Here is a 21,339-nt window from a genome sequence, read left to right as displayed (position 1 = left end):
AAAATAAATGTTAATTAAAAGACAATGTCAAAGCGATAGAATGTTTTCATGGTGTAACAGTCTCCTGCTGCTAAATAAATACCAAGGTGAAGCCCAGGCATCCATCAAAACTGAATGCCAAGCCAAAGCCAGCATATTTTAAGAAAAAAGACATTTATCAGGACTCTCCTAAAGAGACATTACTTCTCCAGTGAAAAGAGTGCTTCTGGGCATTTATCCTGGGATTCATAGATACTGCTTCTGTTGATGGACCATTTTTCATTATGTTATTGATTTAGCTGTACAACTGTGTAAGAAATGCTTGTTGTATATATTCAAGCAGGATTAATTAACTATGCTTAGAAATGGGGTTTTGACTTGAAACTCTTTTCTTGTGTGCCTGAATTCAGTGACGTTGCCCCTGGGGTGAATCCTGACCAGCCAAAATCACCAACAGTTCTGCTGCTGTTAGGTAGGATCACTATTTCACCTTCGCTTTCCTCATTTTGCTGTAGACCTACTGGTGCGAACTGTTAATTTTATTTTAGAGCGAGAAACATATTTTCCTATCCAAAGATACCGTTAGTGCGGAATCGCCTTGAGGCCCTTGACGCTGCGTTTCTCTAACCCCCAACACTGGACCAGCAGCCTGTCCTGCGACCTGCCAGTTCCTTTTAGAAGTGCCGTCCGAGGCTGCATTACACCGCCCATGGCGCAGAGCCCGTCCGTGCCATTTATAACCCGGTGTTAGCACACTCCGGCACCACGGAGCCCGCGGGCCCGCTGCCGCCCCGCCCGTGGTGCCGTGCGCCCGCCCCACGCCGGGCGGAGCCGGGGCCGTCCCTTCCCTGCGCGGCCCGGCGGAGGCGGGGATGTGAGTACGGGCACGGGGGATGGCAGCGGGGCACGGGGAGCTGGACCGGGAACAGCAACAGCAACAGCGGCGGGAGGGCCCGGCCGGCACTGCCCCGCCTCGGGGCCGCGGAGCCGCAGGGCCGGGCTGCGACAGCGCCCGGAGCCCCCGCGGGCCCGGCCTAACACGGCCCGGCCCGGCCCGGCCCGGCCCCGCCCCGGCGGGAGGAGTCCCGCTGGGAAAGGGCTGTCCCGCTGGGAAGGCGGTGTCCCCGCCGCCAGCACCCCGCGCTCCAGAGAAATGCCCCAGTTTTGCCGACCCCGCAGGGCCGAGGCTCCAGGCCCCGCTGTCAGCCGGGGGTGTCCCTGCACCTTCCGCAGAGGCCGCCTTGGATCGCGGGGGGGGCCGAGGGAAGGGCTGGGGAGCCCTGGCTCGCAGTGTGGGCCGTGTGTAGGCGCCGGGCTGCGGCTTCGGGTGAGAAGCCTCCGTTGTCCTCGTGTTTCGTTTGATTTGCTTCTAACAGGGGTTTGAAAGGGTATTTTTGAGCATGTTCAGGCTGGAAATAATTGTGTTTCTGTTTGTATTGTTCACCTGACAAAAGGTCCTTGTGTCTTGCACAGTATGTTGCATAGCCTTTTCCAGACTTTAAATTTTGGGGAGCAGGAGAGGTCTCTGCGTGACTCAGTGACGTGGAGTTCAGGGCACAGAAGCTTCCGTTGTTGGAAGCATCGTGGTTTGTGTTTTGATACAGAATTTAAAATAGGAGTCTAGTTGTGCAGGTAATGAAGATTATGTTGTCTGCAAACTGGGTGCACCTTTGAAGGTAGAAGTGCTGATTGACACACCTGGAAAGACAAGGAGAGAGAAACAAATGTTTCAGTTTTTCTGTTGGAAATGCTATCTTTAAGAATTCTAAAGTTGGTATTAGGACTAATTTCTAATTTGGGCGTTCAGTGTAAAAGTGGTAAATGAGTTTTGGAGTGGTGACTGGTGTGTGTTTGCTTGCCAAGGCCTCACAGGACGGAGCTGTATGAGGAGCCCCCACTGGGATGCTGGCCCATTGTGTATTCCCCAGACTACAACATCACCTTCATGGGACTTGAGAAGCTGCACCCCTTCGATGCAGGGAAATGGGGGAAAGTCATCAATTTCTTGAAAGGTAAAAACATAACAGAAGGTGCCTCTTAAACCAATATTTGCACAAAACCTGAAGAAATTATGCCGTTAGTACAGAGTTGTGTTGAGCTTACTAGACCTGAATTGCAGCGTGTGGCTTCCTATAGCCTTGTGCTTCCCTGCCTTTACACCTGGTGTAGCAGGAGCTGGGGCATTCCTGTGGCTGGTGGAACACCAGCTGTTAATGATGGTTTGCTGCAGGTGTAACTTAGTTGCTCAACCTGGACTGTACACAGGGGCTCCTCAGGCTGAGGGAGAAGTGCAGCTGTAGCACTTTAGTCCATTCTTTAGCAGCCTCATCCTGTTGCTCTCATGATGTTTGGAAAGAGCTTTGAGGCCCCTCTGGTACAGATAATTTTAACACTCTGATAACTTAGTAGCTGAGTTTTGGCTTTTTTCCCCTACCAACCTTAAATTAATTTTTGGTTCCACAACAGTTTTCTTAGTTAATCAGAACTTTTGCCTTTCTGTTTCTTCTGTGTAAAGCCTTTTCCTCCAGCTCTTTTTCTGTGACATGTCTATTCTCAAGTATCTCAGGCTTTTACAGAAAATTCATTTTCCCAATTGTTTTACTGTCCTTTGAAAGGAAGATGCCACCCCAGGATGCCCCAGAGCACTTGATTTGCTGTAGCTGTGTAGCAATTCCTGGCAACAGCTGACCTCCCCTGTGCCTTATCACTGAGCAGATCAGCAGTGAGCATCTTTCCAGAGCCCCTTCCTCCTGGAGAGAGGCTGGCAGCAGTTTGGCTCTGATGACACCCCAGTGCATGAATGAATTGTTCCTCAAGCCTCAGTCAGGAGAAACAGAAGCTTGCCAAAACAAATGTTGTTGCAGGTGCTGTTCTTGTATGACACTTCAGAGCAAAATCTATCACTTTTCGGAGTTGTTTCTTTTCTCCTCCAAGTATAAAATTAAAGAAGAGATGCAGGCTTAGGAGGCTACAGCTGTGCAACAATTAAATATCAAAATTTGCCAGGGAAGATCGGCAGGATTCCTTGTTGTTTGTAGTGATCATATGCACTCATTCTGAATTCTTGGAGTAACTTGCTCTTATAAAATGAAGTTTTAAAATAATCCTTCAGTCTCTAAGGAAAAGAATGAATAGCTGCTCTTTGTTTTTTCTTGAAATGAGATTGAGGTAGGGGGTAATAGAAATATCCTAATTAAGCTTATTTGCTTCCATGAACATCCAAACTATTACTTTGTTTTGAATTTTGATTTATTACTTTATTCTTCTGTGATTTAGGGGATTAAATCCTAGTATAAATGGTGTGATTTCTTAAAGCATGTTAAAATAATGGTGGCTATTTGATGGCACAAGCACCAAGATTTCCCCAGTACACCAAGCCCTAAACTGTGAAGGAGGTGTGTGATTCCAGTGTGTGTCCATCCTCTGTCATTACTTTCAGTTCAGAGGAGAACTTCCCATGATCTTAGCACACTCTGAAAACTTCCTGTACACAATATTTCTCAACCACACACTACCTGAACAGCTTACCTGTGACAGAGGGGGTGTATTTGGAAAACTTGCAAGCTCTGAGCAACCTAAAGTTGTTCCAGCAATAACCGAGGTCAGAGCAGAGTGTTTGGAGGGAGGACATGGGGAGCTAAGCAGTGCTGTACAATGCCAATTTTTATTTCTCTCCTGTTGCAGAAGAAAAACTAATTGCAGACGACTTGATTGTGCAGGCACGGGAGGCGACTGATGAAGATCTCTTGGTTGTTCACACCAGGCGCTACCTTAATAAATTAAAGGTGCTGTACCTGCTCATATGTTTTTCCAGCAAACTGTCCAGTGTGAGTGTCAAAGGCAGTGGATGTCTTGTACAGTTGTTTTAAATCAGCCTTACAGATATAGAATAGTATCTGTTGATCACACTAATAACATTGTTACTGAGAATACTGAAAGAAAACCACAGAAATATTGGGCAGTTCACACTACAGAGGGGTGGAGGGGAAAGAAGGTCTACCATATTAAATAAGTGACCTGAAAGGATATTTCAGGGAAATTTAACATAGGCAAAATTAGAATGTCTGAGATGTCAGTAATATTCTTGTTAGTGCCAGGATTTTAGTGTTGAGCAGTGTAAGTTTTGTTTTACTCTGATAAAATACAGTTCTGCAACTGAAAATACAATAGAAACCACTAACATGAGAATACTTCATTGGATGTTTTCTAATGCAGGGATTGCTTTATGGGGTTTGGGGTTATGTAATCTTGACAGAGCATGTGTGTAGGGGTTCTGTGGTCAGTCTGCTGGGGGAAAGTACTGATTTCATAGTCAGACACTGCCTGTATCAGTGGAATATGGAGAGAGTTGAAATATCAGCATAAGGCCATAACCAAGCACGTTATCTGTTGTGAAGGTTTCCAGGGCCAGCTCACACAGGACTGCAGGGGGGATGAAGAACATTCCTTGTATATTTCTAAAGGAAACATCCATTTGTTTAACTTCAGTGTAACTAAAGCATAAACATGTGAGATTTCTGGTTCTGAATCTATGCAGTTATCTGTGGGTGGAATTGGGTAGTAGATGAGTGCAGATGACATTACTTTTGCTTGGCAGCTCTGCTTGGAGGGCAAAGAACGGATTTGTAAGGAAAAAGAATTCTTCCATTTCATAATTCAAAAGAAGTTATTTTGAGTCACCCATGCCCTTCCACAGTGGAAGAGTCCTTGGATTGCTATTTCTGGAATGTTTTATTTTTCTGTATAAGTGATCTGTTATTTGTGTGAACTTTTTCACTCTTAACTGCTTTTCTGAATTCTCTTATGCTTCTTCATTCTGTGCTGTGAAGTTACATGCAATTTCATGCATCATTAGGTTTGATATTATTGCAGCTATTCTTGATATTGAAGTTTTAATTCCATAGAACCACCCACCTCTTTTTCCTGAATCACTTCTTTGAAGCAGGGTTTAATGTGCATAGCTCAGATTGGAATGCCATAATAATATTTTTAGTACCTACGGGATGGCTTCACTTGTGTAACTTGTGTCTTGTGGTCAAGTCCAGCACTGTTGTGTGTATCCAGATGGAATGAACTGGATGTCTCCTCTCCCCCTTTTCTTGAGAGAATATTTCCTGCAAGTGTAGGAACTGGAAGATGTTGTATTGGTTGCGCCAGCAGATTCCTGCCAAGCAGCAAAGATAAAAGTGCTTAGTTGAAAAAGCAGAATTGTATCCTAGACATGAAAAAGCTCTGTGAAAGCTCTTTATTGCCTTATCCAAAGTCTACTGTGCTAATTTTCTTTTAAATCCCGACAAATAGGTATAAATGGTATCGTTTTATATTAGATCAGCTGGAAAGACTACCAAGTTGCTTGCCTTTCTCAGAATGCCTAGGTCTTCTAAAATAATGAATTACTTGAGTGTTCATTTAAAATCTGAACATGAATTTGGTAGGAAATAGTCTACACTTGCAAGAGGAGGTGGTGATTGGTGTCTTAGCAGCAGCTGAAAGGCCAGCTGAGTGTTGGCAGAAGAGAAGCAAAAAGGTGTGCACGAGGTACTTCTGCTGCTGGAAATTAGGTCTGTGTTAGCAAGAAGAGTCTCCCTGTTTCCCTGCTCAGTCCTCACAACAAAGTCTGGCCTTTTGAATTGAGGTGATTCTCCCTCAGTTATTCCTGTGATGAATTTGGACCTTCAAGGTAATGACTGGACTGTGGGTAGTTTGCTTGCAGTACTTTTCCACTTGCTGTCTTTTTCTAGTGTTCTGTGAAATAATTAATTTCTTGAGTGTCAGCATTCTGACCTTTGGGAAGGAAGTAGGCAGTCAGGTTAGAGCCAGTTTCTGACTGTGATTTTCCCTTTTTATTTATGAGACGTTCTATGGTAACAAACATGAGCAAACACTGAAATGCAAATGCTGAGGGTAAAGCTGGTCTGGGAATTTGTTGTGGGGAATGCTGGAAACAAAACCAGCACACTGAAGAAAAAAGCATAAAACATTCCACAGATTTTCAGTTACTAACTGGAGAAGTATTTTCCTTCGCCTGTAGCTGCGTTTTTTGAACCCCCAGACTTTGCTCCCAGTTGGTGACTCCCCTTGTTGGGAATTACTAATCCCAGTTCAGGCCCAGGGCAGTGAGTGGCAACAGGAATGGTTCCAGCTATGACCAGCAAGCCTGGGAGCCAAAACTCCTACCACACCTGGACTTCTTGCCTCAACTTAAAAACCTGCAGCTGCCTCATTGTTGGTTTGAGTCATGATTGCTCCCACTTCTCCCTGTTGACATTAGTCTTACTTTAAACTTTGTAAAACTTCATGATTATCATTCACATTTGAGATCAGATTTATTTTTTATCCAAATGTGACCTTTTAATTTCAATTTTAGAACAACAGGATTGAATACAGTTTTTAATAATGTGTTTGTTCAAAAGCTAAAATGTCTTGCAAAGGGGCTTTATCAAGATTGACTGTACTAAAAAATAATTAAAGCACTTTGTGATGGACAGCTGATAAGATGGTAACAGAATAATGTCTTGCAAATAAAAAAGTAGAGAGATTTTGAAATTAACTGTTGGCAAAACATAGTTAAGATTTCGGCACTTCATGAACAATGCCACCCCTTCACCACCCAGCAGTACCTGGTAATTGAAATATTGCTAACTGGAAAGTTATTTTGAGCATCAGAGGACCCTGAGATGGGGATGTGACTGCCTTTGGTTCAAATTGCTCAGCTGCGCATGCTGCCAGCTGTGAACAGCTCAGGAATGGGGCAACCAATGCCCTCATTCTCATTACAGTTCCTAATGCTGCAGAAAATAGGATCTGTTCAGACTCTTTGTACATGGTGGCAAGTTGTAATCCTCTGTCCTTCAGTGTCTCAGTACTGGTTGGACAGGTATATTCTTGCTTGTGACTTAGGCTTTGAAATATATTTAGCAGTGTTATCACTGGTAGCAGTGTTAGTGGGAGTTCTTTGAAGTAATCAATGTGTTTGCAAAAAAAAGCATTTCCATATTGCAAATATTTTGTGTTCTAACCTTGAAGACTTGAATAAAATGTTTCCTTCAAACATTTTCCAGAAGTGTTTAATATGCTAAATAAATTTTAATCAGTTCTCTATGCTAAAGTTTGTACTGTGTGTTCACTTAAGTGTTTGAACTTCTTAGTTCAGTTGTCTGTTTGTTTGTGTTTGCTTTCTCCTTGGTATATCCTTTTGATTCCACACAGGAATAGATATTTTAGGTTTGAACAATATATCAAGTGTAGCTGAAGGGCATTTTACAATTCTTCCTCCCAGTCTGAGGGATATTATATTTTCTGAAATACTACTTTCATGAAAATTGCTATTTGATATTATTTTGCAGTTTGATATTAAAATCTGGAAAGTGATGATTCTCATAGTTAAAAACTTGAGGATGAACCTATTTAGAGGTCACGAGTAAGAACTGGTGAGGTTGCTCCCATCTAAAAACAATAAAACTCTTCCTAAGGACCTGTGAGCACCTTTTCAGTAAATAACTAATGAGAGAGCTAAGTGTCATTATCAAACCACAATACATTAATTGGAACTCTCTTTTTCCCCTTTGCAGTGGTCATTTGTTGTGGCTACAATCACAGAAATTCCTCCGGTTGCCTTTCTTCCCAATTTTGTTGTTCAGAGAAAAGTTCTGAAACCTCTACGAACCCAGACAGGAGGAACAATAATGGTAAGGTGCTCTTGGTCCACTTCTATCATGTTTAAATTTGCTCATCAAACACTGTAAACCTGGGAGTTGTGGTGTTTCTGTAACTGAGATTGTCAGCCTCGGACAGTGCTGCCATGCCAGATACAGGAACAGGGTTTATTGCAGCTCCTAGATGTCAAAGGTGAGTTAGGCTGGGAAATACAAAAGTTAAACCAACTTCTGTTAAGGACTGTTTAAGGATTTGAATTCTGAAAGAACTTGCTGGGTTCTGGATAAGTCTTTAGATGTATTGGATCGTGGTGATAGGCCAGGTAACAGAAGTGCTGCCTCCTTTAGTAGGCATGAACTGGCAAAAGCAGAGATGGGGAGGGAGAAAGAATTTCATGTCGTTCAAGGTGCTTAAAAATATTTGGTTGTCACTCAGAGCAAGTCCTGCTGAGCAGGGACCTGCAGAGTTTCCCCTCATTACAGCCGTGCTGTCACTGCAAGATTGTCACAGGAATGAACGCAGTGGTCTGAAGGCTTGGGAAGAGTTTAGAGCTTCCTGATTCTCTGCCTTGGATATTCGTGACAGGAGCTCAGTGTGTGTGAAGCCTCTTTCAGCTTGGTTCCAGCTAGGCAATACTTTTCTCTACTTTGGTGATGTTTTTCACTGTGCTTGTGCTATATTTAACTCCCAGGTGTGTGTTCACCAGTTAGAAATGTGCTCAGGTAGAGGAGGCACCTACCAATGGTCTGTTTTTCTCATGGCTCCTGAAACACAGATGCCACTCTGGGATTCATCTTGCACTTTGGATGCACTTTGGGATTCATCTTGAGGCCATGTGCTGTTATTTTTACCTTTTTTCTTTTTTTTTTCATTAGGAGGAAATAGGAATATGCTTTAAAAGCAATTTTGATTCATCAGACAATAAAATTTGAACGGTACAAGTCAGACAAGTCAGAAGTGCAATTTTCTGCTATTCCTGATGGGCCTGTTTATTACAAAAATTCCTGTTGAGTTTCTCTACTTTTTAATGATATTTTAGCAATATGGGAAGATTGGGTTTTGGTGAGGAATCCCTAGGAAGTGTGATAAATCGAAGATAATGTGTTCTCTCTGGGACTTAATGGGTTTTATAGTTCAGAAACTGCAATCTTTCCCCAAGATCTAATTTGTGTAAGTTGGCATGATCATAGCAGGATCATGTTTACCATGCCAATAGTTGTCTTAGTGCTGAATTAAAACTGCTCAAATGTAAATATTGGTTATAAAGATTTCATAACTATCCAAACTTCATTTTGGATATGATGTGTAATTTTTTCTTTCCATGACTATGGACAAAAAAAGAATCAATTTTTAAATGTTTTCTGTCCCCATTTTTTTTCCCTGCTTGTAACTAGTAATATCTTAAAGTAATATTACTTTTAACAGATCACTTAAGGAATGTTGCACTTAAATGCTTGTTTGACTCTTCCTGGCCAAAATAATCAGGATTTTCAGTTAAAATTCCATCATTTAAGACTTGTGTATCTCTTTTCTGTCAATACTTTCCCCTCCCTGCGTGCCGCTTGAGTTCAAAGGAGAGATACAGGCACAGTTTCCCTGTACTGAAGGGGAAGAGATCACTAATAACCTATACCCTGCATGTTCTCTCCTATAGAAAGTAGAAGTACCAGGACGCTCCACACTGGAGCACGTGTCTGGTCCCATCCCCAGCTGGGACTATGGTTTTTTATGTCTGCGTTCCAGGATTTTGAGCTTACATTCCTCTATTAGTGCATGAACAGGAAGGACATCAGGAGCTTCTTTGTAATATTTTACTTTTGCCAGCACTGCTCTTTCTCTTTTCCAGCTGCCAGAGAAGGAAATGATGGATAGCAAATACTCTTTCAGCTCCTTACACTGAAGGTTGTTTTGTTAAGGGTTGTACTCAGGGATCTGGTTCAGTGGCAAAAGATCTGAAAATTCCACTGGCCTGTCGGAATGCCAGGAATGGTTTGGGGTGGAAGCCGAATGTAAGTGTTGCCTCATTCATTTGTGGAATTCCAACTGTAATTTTTTTTTAAGGCAGGAAAGCTTGCTGTGGATAGAGGCTGGGCCATCAACGTGGGTGAGTACAATTTCGGTGATACCCTAAATAGCGTGTTAAGAGCATCTGATTTTCATTTACCTCTCCTTGCAAAGCCCATCAACGTTTTTAGTATCTGGCTTTTGTTTAGTTTGTAGCTTTTCACCCTTTCAACTTTCCTGTTCAGGGGGTGGTTTCCATCATTGCTCCAGTGACAAAGGGGGAGGATTTTGTGCATATGCTGACATCACACTGGCCATCAAGGTAAGAACTGCTCTTAAACCAGTGTTTTCTGCTGCTTGTGCAAATGGAGGAGAAATCCATGTAAATTCCTAAGTAATTTACATCTTAATAGGAGAAAATGAAGCTATTTCCAGATGGGCAGGAATAGGGATATGGAGAGTTGTAAAGTGGAAGGGAAGAGTTGCAGGGGTCAGAATTACCAATTAGTAAAGAGGCATCACTGTAATTGCATTGATAATGTTGTCCTGCGAAAACTACTCCCAAGTCAAACCAGACGGATTTCTAATATCCTCAGTGATAATTCTCCGGCCCTGCAGGTGAAGCTGGGCATTCCACATTGATTTCAGTGGTGATAGTCAAGACAAAAATCCCCTCTCTGAATCAAACTGCACCCAACAGGGCTCAGACTGGTTCACATTCATAAATAAAAATGTGAGTGACTCCAAAATAATCACCAAATGGGAATGAATACATTTGGTGTTTAGCTGTTGAATGGCTGAAGTAAGAGCCTTCTGCAATTAGGGCTTTTTTTTATCAAATGAGCTATGGTATATTTGTATACTAGAATATTTATAAAGTATCAGTAACAATCAAACACTAAAGAGCTCTAATGATTGCAGCACACCTGAGACATAACATCCTAATTTCTGTACATGGTAATTTGCAGAAAAGTAATCCACAGTGTTCTTTTTTCACCTACCATTAAAATACAGATTGAGAAATTATAGTGGGTGACAGTTTGTAAAAAATCTTTGGGGTTTACCGTGTCTATATTAAAGATGGCAACTTAGCAGCAAAGTTAAGACTCAAAGAAGTACCAGCCACTTTTTTCTTCCCAGACTGAATAAAAAATTAATTTTTTCACTAAAAGTGGCTCTAAGGCACGCAGTCCTTACAGCAGTTTTTCCTAAACACTGAATTTTAGGCTGTTGCAGTTGGATGCTGTCAGCATCAGCTCTGTGATCCCTGGGTGGGCCTGACCTCTTTCTTTTATGTGGTGGAAATTTATATATAGGGTTCTTATTTTAAGAAAAATTATCTTTTTATGTCAAATAATGAGATGTTTACATTAAATGTATGAGAATCATGTCTCAGTTTCTTTGGTGACCGAAACAAATAGATGTGTCCCGCATTCAAATTCCTACAGTCATGCACTGTGCAATCTTAGAGCCTCCAGTTCAATCTTAGAGCCTCCAGTTCAATCAATGTCACCTAACTTGATAAATTTTTCCATGTTTTTCCTTGGTTATATATCCAGTTCTTATTTGAGAGAGTACAAGGAGTGTCTAGAGCCACAATTATTGATCTGGATGCCCATCAGGTGAGTAGTTTACCTGTATCCAGTGCTGTGGAAGTATTGCTTAAAATAAAAGTGTGTGATAAATACCTTTTTTTAATACAAACATAAAATCACAGAATACAAAGTTAATCAGATGTGATGAAAAACTGTAAAGAATTGATTCTTCTATTATTTTATGGCCCAAAAGACTCTTAAGCCAGTTTAGTAAAATTAACCTGAGTTGCAGCTCCATCATGTGGCTGCATGTAAAAACCTTGCTGCGTTGCACTCCCATGAGAAACAAGGATCTCTCCAGACACAATCCCAGCTGGTTCCCACGGCCTGGTCACTGCAGCAGCCTCTGCAGGGGAGGGATTTGACCTTCAGTGGTTTAATTTTAAGCCTAGCTTCAGGCTAATGAAGTAAAGGATCCATCCCTCTTCAGCTGATGGAGTGATTTACTGCGGCACTGAGATCAAATCTCAGCTTTGGTGGGATTTGCAAAATAAATCCTGAAAGGCCAGAGATGGTATTTTTAGAAAGGCAGTTAATGCACCAAAGTGATGTCCAACCTGAGGCATTTCAGGTGATTTGTTATGTGTAAAGAAACCATTTTTACACAGTTCTGTGGCACTGAGGAAGCCTAATGGCTGCAGGTTTTTAATCTTCTCTCATTTCTCTTATGTGTCCTAAAATCACCATGGTAGCAGGACACAGATGATGCAGTAGAAGGTTGCTTTGTGTTCATGGTTCTCTTCAGCCTCTCTGTGAGGCCGTGGATTTGTTTTGTGCTATGTGGGGGTAGTTTGGTTTTGAAAAACTCTTGGAATGTATTTTGGTTTTCAGATGCTGGTAGTCTCAGTGTGCACATTAAAACACCTCTTGTTTCCTTTCTTTGGGGGATGAGAGGTGTCTGAAGTAGCTCAGCAGATCCTGTTTAAGGATGCAGGTGCTCTCGTCTTGTGACAGTTCCAATTCTTAGTGCAGTGGTGAGTTTCACCTCTCATAAGGAAATGGTTCCCCTAGAGGCTTTCATATTTCTAGGCTTGTGTGTATGAACTGTTTATTTGTGGAACAAAGATACTGAAGAAATAAATAGAGTTGCCATTTGTAAGCATAAAAACTGAATTACAGCAGGTGTATCTGTGGAAATGTCTGTTTCTGTACTTCAAGTGAAATTCTAGGGAGAGGGGCTGTGGTCCTTTATGATACACTGATTTAAATAAAATTATCTTAGTGATTGCTGTGTTAAAATGATTTATATATTAATGAAAATAAGTGAGAGCCAAAAGAATAGTATTTAAATTCAGAAACGGGGAGGGGGACTGTGCCAAACCTGAATTTTCTCTCGAGCATCTCTCTTCACATCCAGTACAATTTTTTGTAGGGAATTTCCGGAGTTAAACTGTTGGATTATTAATATTTGTAATTTTCCAGGGAATACTTACCTCACCAAGGCTTCAGTTATCAGGAGAGCTGTAGTCTGCTTTGTATATTTATTAATTCTTACATAAGAATACTCAGTATTCCTGCAGCAGTTGAAAGTGACTTTTTCTTGCACATTTGGAAGATGATAGATCTGTTTGGTGGTCACAGTTGCTTTTGTTATGCTCCTGAGGACAATTAGCTTCTGATTTTTGCTTATTTTTCTTACATGTGTAATGAGATCCATGCAAATTACCTTGAGAGAGACAAGGATTTTATTTGTGGTAATATCTGCAGTCTTCAGAGTGATCCTGTCAAGCCCCCCAAAACTGCACACCTCAAAATAATCTCCAGGACTATTACTAAATAAGAGAATGACACAGGAGTTCTGAATATTAGAACCTCTGTAGTGTTAATTACTTTAGAATTTGCAGTGTATTTAATTCTGTGTTGCCATGGTAGGAATAGCTAACTGTAAATTTCCTTCAGGGAAATGGCCATGAGAGGGACTTTATGGATGATCCTCGGGTTTATATTATGGATGCATACAATAGATATATTTACCCAGGTGATGGTTTTGCTAAACGTGAGTATAATTGAAATTCATCTTCCCAAATGTACCAGACTTACTATGTTGTTACCTAACTTCTTTATTTACTGCTAAGCTTCCTTGCAACACTGTTACCTAGATTTCTTTTCTTTTATTATTTTTAATTTCACATCATTTTCACTGCTCACTGTGATATATCATAATAGTGTTCATGCTGTAGTGTTTTCCCTCGCTTCAGGAATGACATTTTGGAGTGCAGGCTGTGGGGAGGTGTCAGTGGATGTTGTTGGCAGTTCATTCCAGAGCTTGGAGCAGCAAGTTGAATAATCCTTTGATTTGAAGAGAGTTGTTAGAACTTCATTTTCCCTTACATTATATTTATGAGAGGAATAGCTGATAGTGAGTAAAAAGGTTTAATGTTCTTTTGAGAGTGAAGTTATAACACATTCAGGTGTTGCCTTGCCAGTAGAATTTATTTGATAAGCATGAAGGAAACAATCTGCATCTGAATGTGGCACAAGGTGGGAAGCAAAGCAAGTCCTGGAACAGAACCGTAGGATTTAAAGTTGGAAAGTCCCTCTGAGGTTGAGTCCAACCATTCCTCCAGCGCTGTGACCAGTGTCCCTAAATGCCACATCCACACTGTTCAGTCCCTGCAGGGATGGGGACTTCCCCCTTCCCTGTCATCCCCACCTTAAGAGCTGGTGCTTGATTTGGTTTGGTTGTGATTTGTTTGTCCCTGCTGTGATGTGTCTGTTATGTCTTGTGGCCTGCCACAGTTAATTAGTGGGGCTTTGATGATGGTTAAATTGGAATGCAAAAGCCCCAAGTTTATTTGGTCTTTGATTCTGTTACACTGTCATTTATTACAAGCTTAATTTGTTCACTGAGTCAGGGGTTGCTGGGGGAGTTGTTCTGCTGTTGGATTCCTTCACTGATGCTGTTGTTCTGAAAAACCTACTTCATTTGGATTCTTGACAAGAGTTAGGTGCAGTGCATTTCACTGCTGTCTTTTGACTAGTAAAGATACTAAGAATTGTAGTACTTCAAGGTTTTAAGCTAAAAAATGACCATGTAAAGCACACCATGTCTGGAGGCAGACAAATTGCAAGCAAATATGGGGAGGTTTCCCCCAAGAAAAGCATCCTTTTATTCATATGTCACATGGCAGCATTTGAACGGATGGATTAAGACCAAAACAGAGTCAGTCCTTGCTAGCAAGTGTGAAGCACTGAGCTGCAGTACCACACTGAATTCCAGCATTCCCTTTCTGCAGATGAAGGATGAGGTGCACAGGGCTGGGCCAAAGCCATGTGAATATGTAGTTCCTTGCACTTTGCACAAGAATGTCTAAATAGGATTTTTGTGGCTAAGTCCCTTAAACCCTTTCCAATAGGTGACCAGGCAGAGATGGGATCACAGGGGGAGTCTCCTTGTAGAGGGACAGAGGCTTGAACATGAGATTTTGAATCCTTAGGGTAAACTCCAATTGATCACTGTCTCCTTGGACTTCCTGCCTGTTTTTTCCAGGTTTTATGGCAGGAACCTCTTCAACACATTTTTTTGCCCCATGGGCTTTAGTAGGAAGGGGGGAAAAGGGAGCAGCTCACCTTGCCAATGCTAAGCCATAAGCATATTGAGTCCCTGGGCAAAGCAGTGTGGAATTAGACAGGCTTAGGAGGAGAAAGGAGGGATGAGGAATAGGACTGGTTCACTGAAGGGTAAGCAGGAAAGGCTGAAACTCTTGAGAAACCATAAAGAAGCAAAAATCTTTGAAACTAATGTTGATGCAATATGAAATAAGAGGATGAAAAAGAAAAGTTTCACTGATGCTGAACAGAGATGAAAAGCAGAACAAAATGCAGCAATCACAAGAGTAATTGTCATTCTGTGTTGAGGGCATTCTTGCACACTTGGTGGGGGCCAAATCCATATTTAAGATGTGAGACTCCACATCATTTAGTGTGAGGAAGAAGTCATGCCTTGGAACAGCTCTGGCATGGCTTTGATTAATTCAGAGGCAGAGTCACACATTCCTCCATAAAAGCACCCAAAATTCAGCTGCATAACCTTGGGTTTCTTTCCTTTGCCTTCTCAGCCTTCATTTTCTACTTCTATTGCTTTATTAGAAGCATTAGAAATAATTTGATTTAAATTAAGAATTGATATGTGCTCTCCTGGTAGGATTACAGGGTAAGAACCTTAAATTGAAAATGCTTGGGGCAAAGCTGAATCTTGTTATACATTCATAAAGCAGTTCACATAAATTCATGATCCCTTGCTGTGAAGTTTTGAGTGTTGTGATAAAAATAAAACATCTTCATAATTTCTCAGTAATATTTATCTTGTTTTTCCCCCAGCTGTTTCCTCTGCAATAGCTTTTCAGTGTTTTCTTTGCCTTGCACTTGATTTAGGTTACTTTTAAGTTAATAATTTTCTTTATGATTTCTCTGCTGATTGGTAACTGGACTTGCAGATCAGCTATTTTTCAATAACATTTTCCATTTGCATCTCAGATTATTTTTTTTTTTTGTCCTGCATCTAATTTTCTCTCTTCAATGGAATTTTTTCAAGGTCATTGTGCTTTGCATTTGCTGAGAAAACAAGCAGTTGAATAGTTTTCTTTAATTCATGTTTCTGTGAAAATGCAATGTATCGAGAGAGCTTCCAAAAATGTAATTTTTTTCGCTCGCTTACCTCAATTGTGCATTTCCTTTCAAAGCAATGCTTTGTTTATTGAGCAGCGCTTGCTTTGTTGTCCCTCAGGTGCCATAAAACGCAAAGTGGAACTGGAGTGGGGCACAGAGGACACCGAGTACCTGCAGAAGGTGCAGACCCACGTGGAGGGAGCCCTGAATGAATTCAAGCCTGACATCGTTGTTTACAATGCTGGCACTGATATTCTGGACGGGGATCCCCTGGGAGGCCTGGCCATTTCCCCCCAGGTGTGTGAGCCTGCAGCAGCACTGCCCCCAGCACAGCACTGTCCTGTCACAGACACACATCTCCCTTGCCCTTTCACCCTTCTCTTCTTTCTTCCCTCTCCTGACTCTGAATATTTTTGTTCTTCTGGTGCCTGTTCCAGTACCATTCTCTTCTCTCTAAAATACACTGATTGCCAACACCCAAACAGTAAACCAGAGAGATACGTATATTTTCACACTTCACCTTGACTTCTATTTTCCCTGCTTAGTTTGTTCTTTCTTTGGTTCTTTTTTCACCTCACATGACCCATTTTGCAATGTATTTCTTCTGTCACCTGCCCTCAATGTGCATCTTACACTTAATTTCTTCCTGTAGCATTCCCAGCTGTTTTAAATTACCCTCATGGTTATAACAATTTTGTGCAGCCTGGCTGTGTATTCTCAGTAAATGAACAGTTATTTTCCATTTCTTGATCTTTTTCTTTAGATACCATTTACTTTCCCCAATTTGCTACCAGACTCAAATTTTGGTTTATTCTGTAAAGTTTCATAGAAGTCTTCACCTTTCTGCTTTTCTTAAAACAAGCAAAAATTTACAGTCCTCTTATTTCCTTCATGGGTTTTGGTGATTCCTTCTCTGACAGTTCCTCTGTGCTATCTCTCTCCTGTTTCACATTTAGGTCTCTTTAATGGCCACCACATCAATACAGAAAAGTGCTTGTTTGATCTGTGAGCTCTCAGATTTCCCCTCTTTGAGCCACCACTTGATCTGTTCAGTTTTAATTCTGTTCAGTTCTCTTGCACAAAGAGCTGAGAGGCTTGGGCTTGGTTGGGACCTTGGACAGGAGATAGCCTGAGGTGTGAGGTGGAGTTTGGTGAAGCAGAGCCCTCTGGAGAGCAGTGGCAACCAAGGGAAGTAGCAGCTTGGTCAGAGGGAGATACTTTGGATTTGCCTCTAAAAAAAAACCCCCAAATTTCTGCACTTTGATAAGGAGCAGTGTTAACTGCCATGAAAAATGAGTTGCTGTAGCTTGCTGGGTTCTGTGCAGACACAGAATGAGGATGGGGGAGGAGAGGTGAAGCAGCTTCCCTGGCCACAAGGAGAGGTGAAAGGCATTCTCTGCACAGCTGGAGGGAGCTCGAGCCTTTAGTGTTTGCTCTGAGGGCAGGGTTCTTGTCTCTGGTGTGCAGGCTTGAAATCCCAGTGCTGGAAAGGCATCTTGCCTACACAGTCCCTCTCTTCAAAGGTCCTTAGTGCAGGCTTCACTTCTGCTCCTGAAGATGTCACTTAGATTTTAAGCTCCTGCTGCAGTGTTAGTTGTGCCCAGAGTGGGGCTCTCTGAGTGATGGTTTCCTGGTTCATGAGGCTGTAAAAAAGCCGGTGCATCAGCTGAGTCCCTCTTCCCTTTGTTTGCAAGTGGGAGCTGTGCCAGGCTCTTGTTTTCCACAGAAATGTGGGAATAACCCCATGTTTTCCCCTCAGCTCCTGCAGGCTCTCCCTGGAGCTGCTGGAGCAGTGAGGCTCCTGAGAGCAGGGGTTGCTTCCAGTTCTGGTCTGGGATAATAGTGATGCATCCTCTGCTGGGTCCCCAGGGCCCTGCAGCTCCTTCTGTAATTCTGTTGCTTCCTTTAAGGATCTGTTTCTAATAGAATTCTTCAGTTTCCTTTGTCTTACTGTTCATTTGTTATTCCTAGTTCCTTCCCAGGACTGTGTCAGACTGTGCAGTGAACAATATTATTGGATGGTTTTACAAGATACTTTTTTCCTGCTACATTTGTGTTTTATTCTTTCCCTTTACCATCTGTTTGTGGTCTAATTAATGGCAGGGTGTTATTTCCTGATGTTCTTCCACTTTTCCTGTAACCAGCCTGGGCAGTGCATGTTCATTTTGAAACACTTCTGCTGCTTCTTGATTTGTTTGTATTTGTATTTGATTGCATTGTGATGCCTTTTCCCTTCACCAGCTTTGCAATTATTTGTTTTGAGCTGTCCATTGTAAGCTGTTGTCACTTGTGTTGCAAGTTTTTTTTTTGGTTGTTGTTTTTTTTTGGGATTTTTTTTGGTTTTTTTTTTGAGTAGTTCTAATGAGTTGCATGTATCTGGAACTCTGCTTTTACAAAAGTAGGTTTTAATTCTGTTCTCACTCATTCCTGAAGTAGTTTTCACCCTTATGTGTGTTTCACCCTTATTTCAAACCCAGAAGATTCACACTCTGCTCTTGCCTGGGTTCAATGACAGTTCAACACCTCTTGGTCAGCAGTCTTTGTTATTTTTCAATTCCATACCCTTCTCTTAGTAAGAAATTACTTAGAATTTATTTTCTCTTTATGGATTTACCATTGCTTACATTCTGCAATTTCCCCTTCAGCTACAGATTCTTGTAGCATTAACCACAGGCTCTTATTGCAGAAACTGGGACTTCAGATTCATCCAGTGATTGTGAATGTGTAAAACTTGATTTGAATTTTGGGCTTTTCTGTAGGATTGTGAAATTTTGATCAAGTTACTAAACTTTTGACAGCCGGTGCTGTGCAAGCTGAGTACAAATTAAAGCATTGTGAATTCAGATAGTCCTTCCTATCCTCAATTCCTCACCTGGTAAATAGGTGTAAAATTTGCAATCAGTTTAGACTTTATGGCCTTTGAATCAGAATTCTTGTAGGGATTTGTACTAAAGACTTTTATCTGCTGTGTCCTCTAAAACAAGCCAAGGATATTTGATTTTCTGGGAGTTTTGGGGGTGGTGTGATTGGGTTTGTTTCTAATGATGAGGCTTGCAAACCAGCTAACAGGACTTGTAAATAAATTTTTAATTGCTACTGTAAACTGTAAGGCTTAAACACTTAGCAAGCATCCAATACTCTAAATCCATAAACCACAGGTTAGAACTGAAGCATCATGTTGCTATCACTTATTTTTTTCCTGTGGTGACCTTGCAGGGCATTGTGAAGAGGGACGAGGTGGTGTTCAGGGCTGCCAGGAGCCGCGGGGTCCCCGTGCTGATGGTGACATCCGGGGGGTACCAGAAGAGGACGGCGCGCATCATCGCCGACTCCATCCTCAACCTGCACAGCCTGGGGCTCCTGGGCAGGCAGCGGCCAGCCTGTGCTCTTGGGAGCCCCAGCCTGGATCAGATGGTCAGAGACTCTGCCAAGGACTTCAGCAACTTGTCACTGCAGTGACAGGTCACTCAGTGTTGGTCACATAACCCAGCAGCAATACGGAGTAACTCTGTCTAATTGCTGAATTTATCTTGAGCTAAGGCAACACATCCTTTTAAACTAATTGAGATATGCACTCAAGGGTACTGTCTTTGTGTCTAATATTGCTGTAGAACGCTTAATTTGCTTCTCTGATTAAAGAAGTATGGGTATGGGGGGGGTAGGGGGTTGGTCTGTTACGTTTGAAGAACTATGCAGTTGGTATCCAAAGACTGTCCCAGACCTGTTTCAGATGGTGTAGCATGGTCTGGAGTAGGAGGAATATGGACTAAAGCTACTGTTTTGTGTTTTTTTTTTTTTTAATACTGCATTTTATTTATTGCTTTTTAAATTGAAATACTTCATAAAACGAGTTCTGTGCAGACTTCAACTGTCAGTTTAACACTAAAGGGAAGTGCAATACTGTAAAAGTCAGGGCAGTTTGTTTATGGCTTTGAAGCCATAGACAGTTAGAAGGAATGTTTGTAAATTCATAGTTTATTCCTCTTGTTGATAGTGACTTAAATCTTGCTCATAAACACCTTGTGAAATAGAATATGAAACACCTTTGGCTCTGTATGCAAATGAGCCATAAGGGCTCATCATTACCAGTCTGGTGTTCCAAATGAGCTCTGCATGTGAAAGGCAGTAGTTCCTATGCACTGTAACTCACAGACAGAGAAACTACAGTCCAATGAAAGCTGATCTTACAGTTCTCAGCAACCCTGCAGAAAAAACTATGTAGAAATATAGGCTGTCTTACTATTGCCAGCTTGCCATGTATAAAACAGTGAGGAGTAGATTTAAATTATTTTTCCCCAGCTAGTGTTGTGTTTTTCACTTGCTCAGAGATCAATGGTACTGCTAGTTGCCATCATAGTTGGTAAGCAAATCCTTCATTTTTCTTGTTCATCAAGGAAGGCAGTGACATTTCTACATTACGAATGTGCTAACTTTATATGGAGCTTTTCGGAGGATTTGGGAACAAAACAGTGTATTCAAAGCAAATTCAGTTGCACTACCTGGGAAGTTTGACTTTGTTCAAGTTGGTATATTTTGCATTAGGTGCTGTTTGTAGCAGTGGGTTGTAAATGTACTAAACTGTATATTTTGCAAGAGCTTTTATAACTTTCACTGATTTGTACTACAAGTTTTATGTTGTGTTTAGGTTGGAACCGTCCTGTGAGGGAGCACCAGGATTTTCCTTGTAGTAGAGTTGTTGTGTAAGCTATTTAAGGAATGTTTAATTCTAATACTTACCTCATTTAGTGGTCATGTTTAGATCATGGAGTTTGTCCATTGTAGGAATTGCACAAATGCTATAAATACCTGCTTTAAACCAGATCCGACCTACTGCACTAAGCTTGAGTTGCTACACTGGGATTAAAGAACACTTTTTAAATTTCTTACTAGAAGGACCATCAGAGTATGACTAATATTGAGATTTATTTTTTATATACTGTGTGACATTACTGAAAGATGTTGTTATTCTTTCATATAATTTTAATAAAATTCTAGATTACATTTCTATGAACTAAACCCCCATCATAGCACTATATGGTCTTTCCCCAAACATTTGCTGTCTGTGTTAACATGTTTCTATAATTTCCCCTCAGTGGAGATTAAAATTATGTTGAACAATGCTGAATGACTTCTTGTCACTTCACATGGATCTTGGCTGTCAAAAAGTTTGACTGGAGCAGTTTATTGAAAAGACAAGAAGATGTATTTTACATATTTTAAATGTGTCTGGAACTACAGTGAGTCTCAAGGGTGAGTAGTACAAGGTTTGTCAACAGCTTCTCTGAGAGTTCAGTGGTGACTCCTTGAAGAGAGCTTGTAAGTTTTGTGTCCAGATACTTTTTATTGTTATTACAGGGGTTAAAGTCACTTTCTAACTCCCAAGTTCTATTTCATTACCTACCTTGTAAGTCCTAATCCAAGTATTTTAGTATTAGAGGTGTTAAACTGGTAACTGAGCTTCCGATAAGGCTGCAGTAGTTTTAGAGGCTTTTTATAA

At 41.3% G+C, this 21,339-nt stretch overlaps 1 protein-coding gene across 3 annotated transcripts; it reads left to right on the top strand.

Moving 5' to 3' along the window:
• The first annotated feature begins 816 nt into the window (after positions 1-816).
• On the top strand, positions 817-20,961 carry HDAC11 (histone deacetylase 11). Of its 3 annotated transcripts, none has more exons than XM_041459144.1 (10): positions 817-853; positions 1,843-1,991; positions 3,664-3,764; positions 7,551-7,667; positions 9,697-9,739; positions 9,885-9,961; positions 11,199-11,261; positions 13,134-13,230; positions 15,961-16,139; positions 19,059-20,961. In XM_041459144.1, coding segments are annotated over exons 1-10 (1,071 nt in total). In that variant the 5' UTR covers positions 817-851; the 3' UTR covers positions 19,302-20,961. The 3 variants fall into 3 exon arrangements, with proteins under 3 accessions (XP_041315078.1, XP_041315079.1, XP_041315080.1); XM_041459146.1 differs by lacking the exon at positions 817-853 and adding an exon at positions 1,288-1,306; XM_041459145.1 differs by lacking the exon at positions 11,199-11,261.
• Positions 20,962-21,339: the final 378 nt, after the last annotated feature.

The sequence above is a fragment of the Pyrgilauda ruficollis genome, unplaced genomic scaffold, assembly GCF_017590135.1.
Source record: "Pyrgilauda ruficollis isolate IOZ18807 unplaced genomic scaffold, ASM1759013v1 scaffold131, whole genome shotgun sequence".
Classification (NCBI taxonomy): domain Eukaryota; kingdom Metazoa; phylum Chordata; class Aves; order Passeriformes; family Passeridae; genus Pyrgilauda; species Pyrgilauda ruficollis.
This window is presented reverse-complemented; position numbering and strand designations above follow the sequence as displayed.

Bases quoted from the DNA above. Each gene is read 5' to 3' on its own strand.
- HDAC11 (XM_041459144.1), top strand. The intron at 7,668-9,696 runs GTAAGGTGCTCT...TTTTTTTTTAAG, and splicing joins AGACAGGAGGAACAATAATG to GCAGGAAAGCTTGCTGTGGA. The intron at 16,140-19,058 runs GTGTGTGAGCCT...GTGACCTTGCAG, and splicing joins GCCTGGCCATTTCCCCCCAG to GGCATTGTGAAGAGGGACGA.